The sequence below is a fragment of the Sturnus vulgaris genome, chromosome 6, assembly GCF_052056855.1.
Source record: "Sturnus vulgaris isolate bStuVul1 chromosome 6, bStuVul1.hap1, whole genome shotgun sequence".
In the NCBI taxonomy this organism is placed as follows: domain Eukaryota; kingdom Metazoa; phylum Chordata; class Aves; order Passeriformes; family Sturnidae; genus Sturnus; species Sturnus vulgaris.
Genome location: NC_142248.1, coordinates 12,970,399 through 12,990,754, shown reverse-complemented (window position 1 = coordinate 12,990,754; position 20,356 = coordinate 12,970,399). Strand labels below are relative to the sequence as shown.

At 38.6% G+C, this 20,356-nt stretch overlaps 1 protein-coding gene across 8 annotated transcripts in view; it reads right to left on the bottom strand.

Annotated features, from left to right (window-relative positions):
- The window catches only part of DPF3 (double PHD fingers 3), a 168,163-nt gene that overhangs the window by 56,411 nt on the left and 91,396 nt on the right, over positions 1-20,356 (bottom strand). For 3 of the 8 annotated variants that reach the window (XR_015804440.1, XM_014869353.2, XM_014869360.2), the window contains exons 4-8: positions 15,251-15,378; positions 11,206-11,301; positions 10,142-10,180; positions 6,456-6,534; positions 6,116-6,157 (exon numbers count right to left, since the gene is read on the bottom strand). Coding sequence is in view for 5 of the 8 variants with exons in the window: in XM_014869353.2 (XP_014724839.2) it covers positions 6,116-6,157; positions 6,456-6,534; positions 10,142-10,180; positions 11,206-11,301; positions 15,251-15,378 (384 nt within the window). In the remaining 3 variants the exon portion in view is untranslated. The remainder of the gene's footprint in view (positions 1-6,115; positions 6,158-6,455; positions 6,535-10,141; positions 10,181-11,205; positions 11,302-15,250; positions 15,379-20,356) is intronic. The other 5 variants (XR_015804441.1, XM_014869355.2, XR_015804442.1 and 2 more) reach the window with 3 other exon arrangements.

Genomic DNA, 20,356 nt, shown 5'->3' with positions numbered 1-20,356 from the left:
TAAGTCAGAACTTCATGGTTTCTTCAACAGATTGACTCTTCCTGAATTCACTCTAATCTCTTATTTTCCAGGCAAGAGCACATTTTATTAATCTACCATATCACTTTGCTAAGAAGTAGTTTCTCCAAAAGGGTGATCATTAATAAACACTTAGCTCTTATATAACTCTTCCCACTGCAGACTGGCTTTTCAAACATTAATTAATCTTCCTCCACATTCCTGACTGGGAAATACTATTCTCATTTTGGCTCTGAAAAAAGAGAACCACAGAGGGGCTGAGTTGCCCACACAATGATCTTTTTTCACTACCAGGACTGGAATCCATGAGTTCTAACATCCACACCAGTGCCTACACCACATCTTTCTCATTCTTAGAACTGACAAAAGCATAATGAGAACTGGTTGTCCCAGTCTGAAATGCATGCTGTTGATTATTTTTTAACACTATGCAGCTCACACATAGCAAGTGAGAGTGTGCCTTTCATAAACTTTGTCCAGTGGCCTTCCTTTCAGAGGCTTTGACTTTTTTATCTTCAATTTTCCTTGCTGGATAGGCTCATCATCCTTGCATGTGGTAGATTTCATCCTGAATCTCAACACTGGGAAGCTGACTTGATCTTTAATTAGGTAGCCAAACTCAATAAAAACAGTGGGAGTTTGTAGAATGTAACCCACTCCAATTCCTCCTGCATTCAAAGGATATATTTTTGCTATGATCTGATGTGAATGCTGCCTTAGGAACAAGCTGGGTAAGTAAGCAGTAATACATCAGTGCAGACCAAATGTCACAAATGGAGAAGAGGGATAGATTTTTTTATGAAGCCATCAGTATCCTTTCCTTCAAATTTGAAGACTGATATGAAGATGTATGAAAACAGTATAATTGCAATCATGGAGTGTTTCATAAATGAGAGCTCTCTTCTAAGTTCTGGGCTGTAGCACCCTGCAATTCTTTGGATAAGCAAATTCCCACTCTGTTTATATTTCTCAATGAGTAAATGAATATAAAATACTTCCCCTGTTAAAAAGGGGATTTGAAACCTATGACTTAAAAGACTTCCTCATCAAATATCTAATGGCTGTGTTGCTGTCATTTTGGAACAGTTACACATTTGGTCCCTGGCAGCCTGTGAGCTGTGTTCCAGCCAGCTCTCCACATACATTTTGCACAATCTGTCACCAGTATGAGACAGAAGGAAACAATCCATGTTTTTAGTGGAAACAGGAAACTGGAGGAGTACATGCTGGTTTTTTGTTTTTTGGTCACTGAATTTTGTCCCCCTCATTGTCTTTCTTTGCTTTTCTCTGTTGCCTCCTGTTCTTTCTTCTCAGCTGTTCTGTGTCAAATAAATCTTGACTTAACTTCTGGCAGGTAGTCATTCCTCAAAGTTATCTTCCTGTCCTACCATTCACTCCACCCAAAAAAAAAAGCAAACAAAAAACCTGTCCTTGTTTTGCAGTGGTTTGGTAGTATATTCTCCCCTGTTACAGTTGTATACAGACTCTGGCACATCTAGAGATCTCAGACATTAACAGTGCATTTTGACCTCCACTGATAGAAAGACTTCACATTCATCCCTCTTTGAGCAGTACTGTCACACTATACACATACAGTATGACAGCAGCTATTTAGCAACCCATTCCATAGGGAATTTTCTGCAGGTCGAATAGGGAGGTAAATAGTCTTTGTTTCAGTGCCCCCAGAGGACAAGTCCCAGAATCTACCTGCTCTATTAAGATCACAATAACTTTGAACCCCAGTGCAAAATATGCACCACTCAACAAAACAGCTGTGCACATTTCAATAAATGGGTTTCTAGCCAGAGCAAAGAATAAAACTATCCTACATGAGTAGAAAATGTTCAACTGCCAGAGTCAACTCTGTTCCCCTCTTACCACGTGCTCTATTCCACATCTGTTATTCAGTATTAAAAAAAAAATTAAATGTCCTTACCTATCTAATCTTGTCTTTTCTACCAATAATGTAGTCAATGGATTCCAAGAATAGCAGCTATGATGGGAGAGTTGTTTGTTGAGTTCATCTGAACAAGCATCTTATTCTAGATCTTACTGCTTATCTACTTAGGGATTCACTAGAAAGGATAATACCAGGAGATGATTACTAAATAACCTGTTAGGTCAGCCATCCCTCTGCCTCTTATTGATACATAACAGAGCAACTTGCATGAATCCAGTTTCTGAAAGTAATTGTAAGTACATGTAAATCTATCAACCACTCATCTTCAGAAATGTTTCTATCCTCAGAACAGCACATTTAACTTTGTTCTGGCCAGTACTACTTTTAAAACACCCTTTGGAGTTTTTTCCAAATGAAAGAAACAAGCTTAGTAAAAGAGCTGAAGAAAACACAGATGAAAGAAGTCCCCGTAGCTGTTTACAGACAAGAAGACATTGTTATTCCTTGAGAACAGTGCAAGGACTGCTAGTCTTGGACTTCAGCAGAGAAAATGCAGGTTAAATAACTAGAGAAACTTTAAAATTAAGTTCTTGACAAAAGAATCAGCTTCTACAAAATACTGCAAGATCAGTGTCTCTGGGTACATACAATGTTGCATTGGTCACTGATCCAGCAAAGATCCTAGGAAGGTTTCAGTCAATGCTCATTTTGCACAAGGAATGGATCTGAATGTACAGCTCAGTCTATAGAGGGACTACAAAAAAAGGATATGATAGAAATATAAGTTACTATGCTAAAGTAGGAGTTTATATGGAAATAAAATCAAAAGGAGATGAGGACATATTGGTAAAAGGAAAATAAATAAAGAATTTCTTTTAGAGGTGAGCAAGGGAAATCTTCCACAGATAGAGGAACAGAAAACAAAGATGGAAGCATGTACATAGTCCCATGTCTCCATGGGAACTTGAGAAGAATGAAAGCATAAAAGTGAAGAGGGACAGCAGAAAAGTTAATAACTTGCAGTGATTCAGCACAGACTAACTTCTCTGGCTAAAGAAAGCAGACATTTGGAGTCATGGAACTCAAGTGCTACAACTGATTGTAAATCAGTTTAATCAAATTTTAAACCAGAATACGAATTTCTAGATAAAATTTCAGAGACGGTTGTTCTTTTTAAAAAGTAGTAAGTAATATATAATAAATAATATTAAAGTAGTAGATGGATTTTCAAGAAGACTGCTTGGTGGAAATAATGGTTCCCCAGCTGAATATTTGACAGTGACAGAACATCAATTCTTATTAAACATAAGTATTCATTCATTCCTTCACTCTGTCCCTCCTTTAAAAATCGCATGCCCTGTTTATCAGGAACAGTGTGGAGGTTTACCTTCCACTTGTTTGACATCAGAGGCTTTGCTTTGCTTTTCAAGCCCTACTTTCCACTCTTTGAAGCACCTGCTGCCTCTCTTAGCCAGGTGTTCAAGCTACATTTGTGACTGCTCTCATACAGCTGCTGAACCATTTGGCTATTGTTACCATTTGCAGTTTATCCCCATCTCCCACCAGGCGTCCCTGCCACTGCTGCTATCGAAGCTATCCCAAGGGAACTCAAGGCACAACAGTATCCAGTGCAACTGGTTGAAAATCTGACCACCAAGTTTTCTATCACTAGGTGATATGATGAAACAATGCATTTCATGATTCTCCAAGCAATTTTATTGATGCTTTGGTCAAACATTTTATTCTGAACTTCTACTACAGTATATGCTCAATAAAACCAGCTGAAGTATTTCAGAGTATTTCATTCCACAAAACAGGCATCCAACCATCTCTTCTTAAAAACACAGGAGGTCAAAATGTTTTGAGCTTTGAAAACCTTTACCACATAAATTGGATGCTTCCAGTCAGTTTTAATATTGGGACAAAGTTTAATAGTGGTATACATCTGAATGCCTCTTACAGAAAAAGGCAGGTATTTTCAGAGGTAACATTGCTATTTTCCAACACAAGGGGCAGTGCCAGCTGGGCATCACTCTTGCATCATCTTACTGACAAACAGCCTAGTTTTTTTCCTAAAATCTTTGTATAACTGATGAAATCTGTTGATATATCCTTGTTTCCCATAAATATGAATGTGTAAATATGATAAAAGAGCAACGTAGTTTTTGACCACAAATCATTTTTGTGCCCATGCAGTTTTTATAAGAAAATTCATTTGGTTTAACTGTGTTTTAGCTTTCTTCTCTGTAATAATTTTCAAAACTCAAATATCAGAATACTTGCAGAAAAAGCAACCTGGAGGCAAATTAAATAAACTACAGAAAAAGCAAACTGTTGGCCCATTAAGCTGGGTATCTGTACCAATAATGTGATGGAGGGAATAATGCTTTCCCAAACAGGAAATACATACAATGTGTTTCACCTGCATGTTTCCATGTAAAACAAACTTATCTGCCCAAAACATCTGCACAAGGAGTACTGCGAACCAATTTCTAACCTACCACAATTAGATTGAGTTTTAGCTATAAAAATATTCATCAAGTAATTTCAAAGAAAAAGATTAATCTGAGAAATCCACCCAAGCAGGATAATAGGCCAATTACTCATAATTAATTGTATGTCATGTTTGTATAGAAATTTAACAAGGGCAGGATATACTTTAGGATGATGACAGTACAACTGGGACAGTTCTTCCTTTCTGCTCTAAACTCAGGTAAAAGAGTTCTGCATATAACCCCTTTGTCAGCTATCTACAATGGAAAAGGAGAAGTCACTGTGCAAAGTCTGGAGTCCAAAACTCCTTATGACTCACCTGTAAATGGAAGTTCCTTAAAAGTGAAAGGTGTCAGCCAAATGAAATAGGAAAGTTTGTATTTCCAACAACAAAGACGAAAATTATGCTCCAAAATGTAAGCCAAGGTAAAATTCTATCAATGCAACAATGTATGAGGGTCTTGACTTCAGGCCAGATATTTGCTGCCTGCTTTGATATCTTCAATGTTTAATCTACTCTGTGCAAATCATTACTATGCATGTTGTGAGTTCTCGGTAAAATCCAAAAGCAATCTAAGATCAGACAATAAAGAGTCATTATGTTCAAAATTACTACCACTGACAAGTGTCCTTGGATTTAGAAGGATGTTCCAGAAAAGAGGTAAAGAAAGATATGCATATACCAGCAAAGGAAACCTGTAGATTCCAGCAAGATATATCTTGGGCTCTGATAGAAGTTTTAGAAGACACATTTTAATTCTTCCAGTGCACTAGGACTGCTCTTTAACCACAGCATAAGTCTTCTGACTCTTCATAACAGAAAGGGCTTTTCCTCCTTGACCATGTTTTTGTCACGTGTCATGTCCCATTCATTGCAAGTCTTCCATTTCTGGGCACATACAGTCACCTGGTCTCACCATACAAGAATATGTGGAATATAGTTCTTATTCACCATGCATGCTCCTTATTTCCTCAGGTTTTTAAAAATCAGCAGAAAATAGCCCCATAGACTGACATAGCAAGGGTTATTCTTTTAAGGTCGGTAACATTGCAAGATAGGCCAATAATAGAAAAGGGAGTTCTAGTTGTCTTGAAAACCACCTGCTTTGGTCCACAAAAGTGAAGATCTGCTGTTCTCCTACTTCTGTTAACTTTTTTTAGGTTATTGTCTTACAGTCTACAAGGCACCTGGTAGCACAAATTGGATGTACACTCTAGAGTAAGCCTTAAGATGGGATGTCTCAAAAATATGTGGGTAAGATAAGTGCCCTTTACGGAAATGACACAGTGAATCAAAAAAGAATATCTAAAGAAGAAGGAAGGCATCAAGGACTAGGCTCTAAAAAACCCCCAAACCACTGTGTAACAAATATTGGACTCCTCACTCATACTAGGACGCTGGTACCCTCCATCAGTTTTGATGCTGGGCTCTGGTATAATTTTTCTGTTCAGACAATGCCTTGCTCCACCTGCAGCCCAACTGCAAGATGCCAAACAATAGGGCTGCATTCAAAGGGAATATGTATCAAAATAAAGCATTTGAGATGTTATTTGTTTCTTAGAAGGGCTCAGCTTTTGATGATGCCACAAGACTACTTTCTGGTGAGGGATAAGACCTTCAGAATTTATCCCAGTGAGATTTTAAAAGGACTGAAGGGAAGAGAATCACCAAATATATCAAGAGACACAACAAGGGTGAAGTACCTTTGTCGGAGATTTTTGAGTTATGCTTTTGTTTGTAACTATCTGAAACAGAGAAAGAAATAGAGGGTGAAACTTACATGGGGAAAAGAAGACAAAAGGCAGAGAAGCCAGAAAAAGAGAAAGAAAAGAGATGATTTATTAAAGGGCAAAGGAAAGTGGAGTCTTGCCGAGAACTTAATTTTATTTCCTTCATGCAAAAACACCAAGAGCATCAGCAGCAGGTGGCAAACATGCAAGTCAGAGAGCAGCAGAATATTTTGCTGTAATATACGAAGCCCTGAGTGCACTGAGCTGGTAGGACCAGGCTGGAAGCAGAATAAGCTGTCTGGTTGCTACTTACTGTCACAAACATAGGGTTTGTCATGATCATCCTGGGAGGCAGCATCATTCCGTCTCCTGCCACCTCCAGATCCCCGAGCCTGCAAGGACAAGAGGAATGTTAGCATCATTCCATCCCCCCTCAGGTCTCCTTATGCCCCACACCCTCCTATGAAAGATGTGCAGTATAAACTAAACAAATCCTCAACTTCCATCCAGGTTTCTCAAAGTGGTCTTGACCCTTCATCTCCTAAGATGTGCACTATGTTAATGGACCTTGTAATGCAGTGGAGAGCCTCTCCACAGATAGCTCAAACTGTTCATCCATAGCAGTAGGTCACTGCCAGCACATATTCAGTCAAGTATCGTCACACATTCATTTCTGAAGATGTTCAAATACCTTGCTGAACTGAATATGAATGAATGAATAGATGAACAGGTGTTGAAGGACATACAAACATTAAGGCAGCCAGAAAACAGGCCCCAAATAAAAGAGAGTTCAAATTATTTCCTTCAGTATTTTCAAAGGGGCATTGTTTGTGTTGTTATGTTTTTGTTTCCTAGCTGAAAAGCTGTGTTTTGAAATTGCCTTCTGGGACAAAGGTACCATGGCTAATTATAAAATGGAGCTTTGGTCAGTTAGTGGAAAAGATTAGATAATGTGGCTACCTACAGTAACAGAAATTACCCAGAAAGGTCTCTCTGCAGTTCTGTGTTCCTAAAATGGACCGAACTGGCAGCTATAGAAACTGAAAAATTTTGTTTCTCCAGCACAGACTGCTCTGCCTTGAGCTCCAGGGTGAAAGTGGAATTCAGCATCAAAACTACTTGATCCTAAACCTTCCCAGCTGAGATGCCAACAAGGGAATAGCTCATATCTGTCCGATGCTGGAGTTATGATGTGAAACTGGGAACTGAGCCAAGGCCTTCAATTCTTTCATGTTCACTAATGTACAGTTGGTAATGTACAGTCTGTAAATGACAATAATTTTAGACTTGATCTTTGTCTGAGGAAGTGATCACAGGTGGATGGCTAAACAGTCCTTTATTAATTCTGCTAGCTACTCTATTCCTGGAAAAAAATGACAGAATTGCTTCTGCTGCTCCTCTTATTAAACTGTTCAAATTTCTCACGCTAGACAAGGCCACCTGACTCAAATCCTGCAAGCCTTTGCATGTGAAAATAAGAAAGGGACAGAGCTCTGTTAGGTAAAGCTGAAGAAGGTGTAGAAATTCTGAGAATACTTGCACCCAGACATAAAGGGGCCATAGAAACTCCATCCCTCTTCTGTGATCTTGGAACAGAACTAGCACTATTAGAATTGTGTTCCATTGGATATCTAAAAAGAAGTAATAAGGAACAGTTTCACACTGGCCTGACAAAGTCTGTCAAAACAGGGATTTATAAAAACTTCACATGTTATTTCCCTGGGATTGCTCAGGCCTAAAAACAGTCCCAAAGGAAAGACATGGATTTGCAGCTATCTGGATGGGGTAAATACTATTATGTATGACAAGGATAATTCTGCCTTCTGCAAAGACCTCTGTGCAGTTCAGCACACATGTGCAGAGTAAGATTTGTAAGGGTGAACTGAAAATCAGTTTCACCCTAGAAATGGCCTCAGCAACAATTGTTTGGTGGAAGCTTCTTTACTGACCATATCACATAAAATCATCTTACTAGTCTGCACTATTTTCTCTCTGAATGCCAGCTCTTTAAACCCCCTCTAGGCAATGAAATCAATCCCAGGCAAGTTCTTTTCTTCCCTCACTGCTAAATGTGCTGCAAGCTGAATTTCAGTCCATGGCAGCTCCTCCACAACCCTCAACTCATCAGGGAGTCTTCACATAGACAAGTGATTGGCCCTTATAAATATTTCTGCTGGTACCTGGATTAGGACCTAATTTCCCTATTTTATCAGTTGCATTGGCTTTTCATGGCTATGAAAAAGATGTAAAGTCTTATATTTGTCACTAGTCAGTAGTTCTGACTCTATTCACACACTGGGAACATACCTGTTGAATAAGAAGGTACTATTTTTACATAGGTATGTTTCAGAACATGATGCTAATTTAATGTTTATTGCTCAGAATTTTGCTAGTCTTATGGCCAGCTGTTTCCTTTCAAACTGTTCTCTACAGAAATGCAGGGGCACAGCATTCATGGCCTCACCACATATCAGATACACTTTTTCATGCAATGAACACATTGTGTTCACAGGGGGAGATTTTTCAAGTCAATGACTTTCAATGGGACTTGGGTTCCTAAATGTGCTTGGTGCCTTTGAAATTGTCCCATGGGATATCCAGCTGAGGAGCAGACAATCTCATCAGCTGTACAGGTGCAGCTGCATACATCTCCTATCTCCTAGCAAACTACCCTGCCCAGCTCCTACCACATTGCCCCTGTCCAGCAAAGACACTAAAAAATCTCCTTTTGTAGATCTACCTCTTCAGCCTTCAGTGCCCTTCCTATGTCCCTGTGATTTCAGGGCTAGCCTTGAGGAGAAAGGAAACCAAGCAGCTGCCCCAGAGGCACTAAACTGAATGCCCCACGCTTGCTGTCTGTGCTCCAGGCTGTTGAATTCAGTCATCCACGGCTGCCTTTCTTCTCCTGACAGGATGCAGCAAAGACTACAAGACTTGACATGTGAGGCCTGGAGCCATGGCCCAGCAGCCTTGAAGCAGCCAGAGAGAGAAGCCAAAAAGACAGATGGAGAGTCCAGGATTAAAAATAAAATCATGCTGCAGGGAAAGGAAGGGGCATGTGCAATTTGGAAAGTCCAGAGCAGTAATTCCTTTGCATTAATCCTTCATTTATGCTGTTAGTCCTTCTCACTCCTCTGAAACCCCAAAGGTCATGCTCCACAGGATCTTGTTTCCTATGCATGTTCTTCCCCTCTTCTGCCCTCTAAAAATACCCTAACCAAGTCCTTCCCAGAAACAAAAAGCTGCCCCAGTTTCAGGTCCCCTAATTTGAAATCCTTAGCCTCAATTCCCTATACTGGGTCATGCTAGAAAAGGGCTGCCTTTGGAAAACTGGCAAAGCACTTGTGACCAGATGCAATTCAGGCTTACCAGTTTTCAACAGCTAGATAACCTGGCCCTAATTTTGAAACCTAATTTCTACCAATTTTTGCTTTGGTTACTGATGCCATCAAATAAAACTAAAAATTGCTTGAAGTATTTGGTATTATTCAGACCTCTTTTTTTGCACTGAAAGAAGTCAGGGCACTAGCAGAGCAGGAGTTAGTTGCAAGAAAAAAGCAAGCAATCCTGCTGCTCCTGTACTCAACAGGGGCAAGTTCTACGGCAGTAAATAAAACATAAATGTATGCTTCAAAATGAATGGGACATTTAATACCCTCCCAACTCCTTTCCTTACAGTAACAGAGAAAAAAAATCTCTAACATTTTCCTGAAAAGGGAAGCAAAATCTTGCATGTAACTAACTTCAGGACTTTTTTTTGTATAGGTCTGGGACATATGAATACACCAAATCCCCTTTTCCTGAGCAGTGTATCTCTTCTAGCTATTCACTCCCTTTCACTCACCCTAACCAGCATGTGCAATTTACGTGAGAGCAACTTATTAGGAAAGAGTTGTTAGCCTGGAATATTAGTTGATTGCTACAGTCAAGCTTATGTGCATGTACTGATTCTATCTCCTGGTTTTGGTTACTGGTTCATACAAATTTTCTGAAACTTACATTTTTCTGGAAAATTTTTTTCCAGGTGGGTGTCTTTGGCTAAGAAAGAAAGAAAGAAAGAAACTGGTTCAGGTGATTTTGAGAATAAGGAAGGTGAAATATATACTTATCCAATTATTAAAGTGCTTTGATCTTATATTAAAAGACTTAAGCTCCAAAATAAAGGGGAGCAGAAAACTGAAACAACACAACAACCAAAGAAGAAACCAAAAGAGAGGGTCTGATGCATAAGTACATTGTAAGTATTCAATGTGGTTTCATGTCTCTTATTCAAAACTATTATATTCTGCTCATTTGGCCTAAAATGTGGCCCTTCTTGCTTGACTTCTATAAACACATCAAAAGGTACTTCTAGAGCTCCTGTGCCCCTGCAGCATCCACTGGAGCCAAAGAGAGATGAAAATGCTCAAAACTTCTGAGACTTGTGTTCAGGTTTATTTAGATGCCTAGCTTACGGGCCCACAATTAAAAATGTTGATTCCAAGTTTAAAATCTTGGCCTCGTTACTTAACTGGTACCCTGATGAATTGTGAAGACATAAGGGTAAGAGAAGGGACACAGAGTCCCCTAAGGATAAAATATTGCCCTTTTCAAGCAAATGGAAGATTTGCCATGGGCTCAAGAGAGCCAGCGTCAGCCACAAAATGCTACCCTGGAGAAAGCTGCAAAACTTATTAACACAGTTCAAGTTACTTTCATTAATACTTTTTTGGCTGTCATGACTGAATTTGCTGCTTTTCTGTAATAAGTAATTTTTTTTAAGGAGCATTGTAATAGCAGGATGTCATCATAGTTATTACAATTTACATTACAATTACAAATACAATACTAAAATAAATTTCCCCAGAATTTTTACTCTCAAAATAGTTATTTTGTTTCACAGAAATTCACAAAAATAAACTAAAAAAATACTAAAAATCTATTACATATGACTGAAAATTACCTATAGTATTATCACTATCATATATTCATGGATAAATACTTTGTATACATAATACACAAAAGAAATGTACACTAGAAAGGAGAGGTTTGCTTCCTTCCTTTCCAATAAACTTTCCACTTACCCGTCCTCTAGGCCTGTTCTTTCGTTTTGGAATATCTTCTTCCAAGTCTTCTTCCTCGTTCACTTCATCTGCATTTTCATCATTTTCTAAAACCCTCTGTGGTTGAACAATAAACAGGAATGGTTAGAAGGAAAAAGGAGGACACATACAACCAACTACTGCTCTTTACCTTAGTGACTGTGGGTTATTACAGTTGATAGAAACCCAAATCAGATCCCAATACCCCCTGCTTCTCTCTACCAAAGCAAAACTTGCTCTCTTTTCCACCTTAAGATCTCCAGGGAATTCCTACTAAAAAAATACTACTGATATCAGTCAACTATGATAAAAAGGTTCCTAAGAAGAATACTGGCATCACTGAGCACCAATATTCCAAGACAGCACAAATATTGGTATGCATAACTGCAGGCCCTGTCTGGGAATTTGTTTGCCTGGGTTTTTGATTTTCATTTGTTGCAATTTAAATTGTTTTGTTTTCTTCTAATGTTGAGAGTGTACTTTAGGAATACAAAAACAGTGGTTTTCTCCTTGGTAGCTCACAATCTTCTTTCCTTAGTAAAAATAGAGAAAATTCCTCTATATATTACAGAATGGATCTAGAAAGCCATGTTTTTCAGGGCTTGCATTACAGGTACATCTCCAATCTGGAAGCAGGAAGTTTGTTGCATGAGAATGCTGAGGAATTCCAGGTCTTGTTGAAGTTAACAGCACCAACAGCAATAATGCATTCAACTATTTATTAGGAACAATATTTCATCAGCTCACATAACTGTGAGATGCCTGGGCCAGGCAATTTCAATCTTTTCACTTGATCTTTTGAAATGTAACCTCTACACAACCAAACACAGGCTGGCTGTCCTGCATAAAAACATGCACAAGTCAGACATTATGGAAAAAGGCCAAACAATCACAGTACTAATATGGGAAGAAGTGCCATTGAAATTCCCTCAATCCTTGCCATGTCTGCTAGTAATGGAGAAATTGGCCCCAGCCACTCCTGGCATTTATAGTGCTGTGTGATTTTGCAAGGAATCACTAACTAACCTTAATCTGGAATCACTAACTTACCTTTGCCATGCCAACATTCATTTAAATTGCAGCCATGATGTAGAATCAAATAATGACATTAAACTGATAGGAATGTTCTTCAGTCTTACTGTATTTGTCCCTTTTCTCTAATTTCTACTTAAATGCTATTTGAGAGACAGCAGAGGGGGAACAGAAGCAAATCAGTTTCTTTCTCTCCTTTCCACATACCTCAAGCACCAAATTCTGAACTTGTGGGAAAGAATACAACAGAAATTTCACGTATCAAAAACACTGTATTTAGAAGACTAGTTCCAAAAGTTTATTCCTATTTTATCAGCCAAATTTCTAAGACTAATACTGGTCAGTGCACTACAAACAAGTTGTAGCACATGACAAAGATCAAGTATTAATTTAATTTTTGCTTCTTCTATTTTTGAATATCAGGAGGCTGTTAATGAGCTCCAACCATCATGAAATACAATTTCACATAATACTGGATGTACTAAATACTAGAGGGTGTAAAAGGTTAAACAAGTTTCTGCATACATAAAATGTTTCTTCAAAACTCATACAACTGCGTACATTAATTGACTTTATCTTGGGACTCAAGTGCTTGAAAAATGCTGTACATGAGAAGACTGTAAGAAATGTAAGAATGTATGTAAGAAAATAAGCAAACTTACTGATATGAGTTTGTATTTTCATATTGCTTTATATCTTAAAGTATCCCAAAAAAAACCCAAGAAAACAGGGGCAACTACATCGTATGTGAGAGGGAAAGAAGCTAATTTACAACAAAACTACACAAGAGTTAGTAAAAATATTACAAACTACTTTCTCCCTTTAAAATTGAAGTATCAATTTAGGAAAGAGATAATATGTAACCAAGTATGAATTTGGTGACACTGCCAGAGTAATTACTTTAATCCTTGATAGAAGGGGCATAGCCTTGCTGCTGCATGGTCAGAAGGCTACTCTTAACTCTTTTCCATCAAACAATGGAGAGACACATTCAATACCAATTGACTGTAGGGCAAAATCGTCAATCCTGTTACATACCAACTGTACAGCAGGTCCCAATGCCTGCATCAATTTAGCAGGGGGAACCCTTACATGTTTTAGCAGAGTAACTTTTCCTATTATGTCTTTCTAAAACAGTTTCCTAGCCCGATGTACATTGGTGAAGCCAAGCACCTAGTTGTCTTCTCCTGACAGATACTGTGAATTTGGGAGGGTGGCAAGTGGCTGGGACCGAGGTGGGAATTACAATTATGTCAATCCCACCTGCTCACTCTCACCACCATTGAGGCTGGGCCCTTTAGAGTTACAGCACAGACAAGTATGCAAAGGAACAAGAGAGAGATTTGGATTCTCTTATTTATCATACTGATAAAGGTGCTGATTGTGATTTTTATCTGGTACAGTCAAGCTGCCAGGTGACAAAATACACACTGAAAGCTGCCCACTAGTGCAGGCTTTGGCAATCATTGTTTTACAGACTGAATCCAGATAAGATGTGCTTGCATAAAATAAAGCAGCAAGACATGCCTTTTGCATCTGTTCTGATGGAACTAGCATCCAGGTGAGAGGTTACAGCCACAGCAGTTTAGCTGAAAATCTGTTCTATTTTTTTGCACCCCCTCCCTGCTCTGCAATGCCTGGATTTATGTCAGTTCCACCTTCTCTGAAGTCTCTTTCCTCAGACTGCTGCTGGGGATAATTTGGGAGCTCAGATCACACAGCAACATTCAAAAGGCACTTGCCAATTTCATAAGGATGCTGCACCGTGACTCCTTGTGACCTTGGGAGCAGGTAAAAACAGACCTTTAGTAAGAGTTTTCGGCTTAGCAGACCCAGATACACTACTGAAGGAGCAAACACAGAGCAGGGCTCATGCCAAGCTTTTCCCCAGTCCATGATCATGGCATGCTTCCTCTTTGATAGGACTCTTTTACCTGTGCAGCTGGGAATGGGACACCCAGTTGTGCCACCCTTACCTGTGTGCAATTTCTAACAAATAGAGCAGTTGGACTGAACTCCAGGTAATACAGATATGATGCCCATGTTTTTCTGTTTCATTTGGCATGGCACTGACCCCTCAAATTTTTACTACATTTAGGTATAGATGCAACATTTTGTATCTCACCTAAAATGACCAAGTTTGACACATTGCTAATAACTCTCACTAAAAATCCCTAAAAATACTCATGGCATAATGGTGTTTTAGCATCACAAAAGATGGGCTGCTGTGGGAGAGGTCCCCTTTCCTAGTGATTTAAGATGTTTTAAAAGTGACATGGACTTATACAAGAACGCTTTACATTAGCTGAATTCTTTCTATAACAGACCTAGAATTGTGTTTTGGCTTTTAATTGTTGAAGGATGAAATGGAATCTCGACAATTTTCAAATCAAAATGCATGTGAAGAGACAATATTCCTCACTGCATCACTAATAATAGTTGAGATATTTAAGATTACAATTTTTAAGTTGTTTTTCTTGTATATTTTGTATATACAAAATATATTCTTGTATATTTTTGTATATATTTCCTTTTCTTTCTTCCAGAAGGCTACCTACTATTAAAAACATACAAATAAAAAAACCAAAACAGGCAAGGCAATGACATGTTTTAGTCTACAGCAGCTGTGAATCCAAATTGAAATCTGTGAAACTCACTTCAAATGTGAACCATTAAAATTCAGTTTATTGTTGGGATCCACCTCAGCTTCTCAGTTTTTTAATGTAATTATCTCATAGTGCTGCAAAAAAAATTCCAACACAGGACCTGTGCAGAACACAGTCAAACAACAAAGATCTTGTGACAAGAGAAGCGTGTGAGATACTGACATCATTTTGAGCATCACAGTGTAGCACAAAGGTTTGATAACATTTTGGCAGCAGAATGACACAACTATCAACAGATACACTGTTCTGCCACAGGACAAAAGACTGCTAGACTTAGAGACAAATGGTAAAATCCAGCCCTGATGTCAGGGCATGGGGCTCTCCTTTACCTGGATTTCTTGTATAGTGTCTTCCTCTTTAGTGTCTGTTTTTTTCTCTATTCCCTCTCCACGCAGCAAGGCTTCCAGAGTTGTACTTTCTGAGGTGAACCCATCTTTTTTCAGAGGCAGATCAACTTCTGAAAAACAAAACACACTCACTGTGTGTCTCCCCCAAAGGGCTAACAATAAGGACAGAGATGTCAAGCAGAAGATGAACAGACTTTCAAACTTGTTTCTATCTTGAAAGGGAACTCTTCAAGTTCATTTAACCACTAAGAAACTCCATATATGATTAAATTCTATCCTACTGAAAACCTGGTATCTTTTCATTTACTGTCTTGTTTACAGGAAAAAAAGGCTGGATATATTTTATCAGGAGGAAATAAATGGGGGAAAATCCTTCTCCTTTGTGTAAACTCCCTATGCTTCAAATAAAGAACAAAACCAGGACTTTTTAAGATACTGAAATAACAAATATGAAGAATCTGATCTCCTGAAGAAGAAAAGTAGCTTAATGCAATTTAGCATCTGGCACAGTTTATATAGTATAGCTTCAATCCTCATTCTCCTACACCAGGGCATATTCTACATGTGGGAAAACAGAAAGCTTGTGTGGGGGCCCAATGCTGAGACCTTACATTGAAAAACAAAGAGACCTGTCTTGAATTTTCCTTTAATACTGACTAGATAAAACCTCTGATTGGCTCCAGCTGGTGATACCAGCAAAGAAACACAGTTGTGAGTGCAGAATCTTGCCCATAAAATGGGACAACACCCAGTCACTGCAGGAAGAGCCACAGGCTGGCTCAGGAAGCTCCAAAGACAAGAGCTCCAAAGACTGTGGATTTATGAGGAAGTTTGATGCAACTTGCTGGAGAAGTGAAGGAACAGAGCTTCATTCCCCTTTCAAATGCTGCCACTAGATTATGATAGCATGTTAACTTTAGCAAGATGTAAAAATATGCCTGGGCAATAATCCAGTTTTCCTTGTAGACCCTACCCTCTACCCCACTCATAGAGGAGCATATTTAGAGCAATCCTCTGGCAGGGAAACATCCTGCACGTCTTTACCTGACACTGCCAGGTATGGATTTCTCAAGTACTCCTTCCCTTCTAAAATGAATTCCTTTCTCTAGACCAGTACATTTACAAATAATAATGTACAAGAATGATGCCTACAAATCAGCATCTGGTGTCCTTAATTCACAGCTCTGCCTACTTATGCTTTAGAACAATGTTTTGTTCCCCAGTCTGTCTGAAGCTCCCTGCCTTTCTATCACCATGAGCTGTAAATACTGCAGGGCAGAAATTAATGTGTTTTTTAAATCCCAAACCACTCTTGCAAACCAAATAATGAATGAGCACTTCCACCTGGGACAGTAAAGTATAATCTGCTTCTTGGGGGCAGTTGTGTCCCAGGAATATGTTTGTTCTGTATACAAAAAACTTTAAGTTAGCAAATGATTCAGCATCCCTGATCAGTACTTCCACAATGTACTTGCTCCAATCTTCTGAAGTGAGAGAGCGTTGCTCAGCCAATAACCACAGAAAATCCAGCAAAAATTCCAGGAAAAGCTATTCTATTCATGGAGGGAAAGGCTGGGTACAAACCATGCAGAAAAACCAAACCACTGGGATTTTAAAGGAAACTCCCAGGACAACCCACACAATGGGATGGGGTCAACTGTGAATTGATCCCCCTTCTCATCACAAGGAGCTCTATTCAATCAGGCCTCTGTTTTCAGCATTAAGCTCTGCATACCCACCCCATCATGGTCCCTTCCCCAACTTCTCCCTTGCTTGAGCTATAAAAAAGAAAAGTCAAAAGAGAATCATACAGATTGAATTTCCCTGTATGAACTCCTAGTACCTCCCTCTGGATCCAGACATTTCAATAGAAAGAAGGGATTTTTGACTTGATTTATGTGCAAATCCCAAAGCTTGAATCTGAAGTCACTGAGGAACCTCCATAATCATCTCTGGATGTGGGCTTGGCTTGGGTTCAAAGTCCTGTGCTTGGGTGCAAAAGGCCATTTGCTCTGTATTTAGAACCTTGAGGGACTGCAAACCCCAAGGGGTCATCACAAATTCAGCAAGCAAAGAAGCTTCAAGCAAGCTCAAGGGCATTGGAAACAAACATGTCTTCACTGTGACAAGCTATGCCTGTCTCTGGATACCAATACATTCAGCAAATGAATGCATTAGAAAAGGGAATGAGCAAGGAAAGGCTGAGGGATAAGTAGAACATATATGAAGGTGGAACTACTCCCCATTTGTTCCAGAGATATCAAAAACTAAGTTTGAAAAGAGGGAAAAAGGTAGGCTTTCAGGTCAAAACAGGCAGCTGTCTTTAATAGGCATGGCTGTTCTGTGTGGCACTGCTACTTCCCAACAACAACACTCCAGGAGGAATTTTCATCCAAAACTCTCAGAGCATTTTCTAATTACTAAATTTAACATCTTACTGACAAGGCGTTGTAAGGTAATATTTTTATTCACAGTTGATGGGGAAACTGAATCACCAAGAAGTTAAGCTAGTGAGCTGGGCATCCAGTGAAAATAAACTCAGTGTCTGCCTCCCATTTTCCCACTAAACTGACTGCCATTAAACTCCTTCATTTTCCTCTCCACTGGTAGCTTCTATGAACACATTTTAATTCCTAAATATCTCTAGAAAGTGGGAAAAAGCAGACACTGTCTTATCTGGAATGTAGAGTTTATAGCATAAAAACCTTCAGAGATCCAAAGACAACCCCTTGTAATGGGTTCAGTCTTTGTAATTAATTCAATTCTTCCTGGAAGATGGCTAGTCTGTAAAGGGTACAATAATGAAGACAGGAAATTATGGTTCCAAACCAGTTTTTGAACCCCAGAGATGAAAGTCTTCTAAAAATCTAAAAGATAGTTCAGTTAACTTACAGAAATAGTTAAACACTACCAGGGATCATTAAATTCATTTCACTAAATCCCTTATTTTCTCTTTCCTATTTAACTATGCATGATTTTCCCATAAAAGCAATAAAAGTATCTTTTACTCTTATGCCAGTACCCTAAAGAAAACTGAGGATCCAACTCAAAAACCAAAAGGTAGTTTTCATGTGAAAGATCAAGGCTTTCCCCAGACCATGGGAACTGCTATTTGGAAGTAAGGTGGGGTCTGTTCCACTCACTGTCCTGCTTATGAAGGTACCAACCACTACCTGAAGCATCAAACAAGGCCAGAGGAAGACCCTTCTGGGCTTAAGAAATTAAGCTGTGAGCCCATGCTTGCCTCTGCTTTGATTTTGCTCATTCCACACTATGCAGTCACCTCACACACTGCAGAAGAAGCTATGAATGTCTGTCATGAGAGAAATGCAAAAGAACTCACCTACCCTAATACTGTGTTTCATCCTGAGACATAAATGCAGTATCCCTTCCAGTTATCCTAAATCTGGCTCTTCTGAAAATACACAGAATAGCCCAGCCCTTGCTGAATTTTGATACACTTTTACCTCTATGTTTTCCCACCTGATAGAGTTCAACAGTTAAACTACGATTTGAAAGAACGAGTGTTTCACTTCATCTATTGCCGGCCCCCTTGTTCTTGCTGGGGAAAATAGAAGTTCTTGACCAAAATTTTTGAAATTTCTTTTAACTCCTCTCCTTTCAAGGATAAACAGTCACAATCTTTCCTATTACTCTGCTGTGGGAAGTTTTCCATATGGTCCTGACAAACCTCTCTGAACTTTCTCTTATTATACACCAGTCTTCCCAAGATGGACCAGTACTGCATCTGGCATTTTCAGATGCAACCACATCCCCCATTTAAACAAATTAATTACAATTTCTTTTGATTATTCCTCAGGCTGTGTCTTTCAATGCTCAAGTTATTTACTAAGCAGAAGAATTAGGAATCTTGTAATGGGGACAAGAACTTTCCATAAGGAACACATTCAAACACACAGGTAACATTAAAATGTCCATCCCTCTGCCCACTCCCCAGGCACATTCACATCTCCCCAGAGTGCTCTGAACAGACCTTCCTGGCCATGATTGCTCTCAATAACTTCATAAGATGTGCAAATCTTTGTAGTTGACAAGGTATTCCCACTCTGCAGCTTGTTCATTACTGTATTGTACAAATCTGGACCAAACACTAAATCTTGATGCACCAGCAGTAAGCCTTTAACTACAATGAAAGTTCTTTCTTCCATTATCTCTTATTCCAAAAGTTTTGATCCAAGACAATTCTTAGTTTGTCTTTGAAGACATACCAAAGGTCTTTAGAAAGCTTAAGAAAATTGTCAACCCCACTACCTATTAGTTCTTTACATATCATGTAAAGAATTTTAAGAAAGTAGTGAGGCATGCTTTTCCTTGGTAGGAAAAAACATAGTTGGTTAGAACTTCTTATATCATCATGTACCAGGTGCTTTACTGCTTATATGTAATTACTGTTTCAATCAATTTCTCAGATGTTCATGTAGAATTTAAGTGCCTTTAAATCTTTGAATCACATCCAAATTCTTTTTAAATGTAGGTAATAGCATTTACTACCCACTAATTGTTCTAAATTCTTTGTAACTTCTGGTTTCTATCACAAGCTCTTCTTCAAACATTACAATTTCAGAGAACATAATCTTTGTTACAAGTAATAACTACCAGTAAAGTCACTATAAGTAAAAGCTTACTCTTTTACATGAAAATTTAAAGAAGGTTTGTAGATAAATTTCCTTTTGATTAGTACCACAAATACAATGATTAATGTGGCAGATATAAGACCTAGTTAGAACTATACAAAATGGAAATGCCAAATCAATAAAAATCATCAATGAAAAATAAAATGTTATTTAAGAATTCTTCCTGTTTTAGTAAACCATTGTATTCTTGGTGTCACAGCTAAATATTGTGCATATATTACAATTCAAATATGTGTGTGTGCATATAATTAAAATTTATGTTTCTTAACTTGGCAGAATCCCTTTCATAGTGATTAAATTAACATGGTTATTTCTGCTTGTTATTTCAGCTCAGTGCAGCAACCTCTCTATTTATTAAGGTCCTGAGATTGCAGTGGTAGAATCTGAACAAGCACCCATGCCAGTGTCATTCCTGTATCTGTTTTCTATTGAA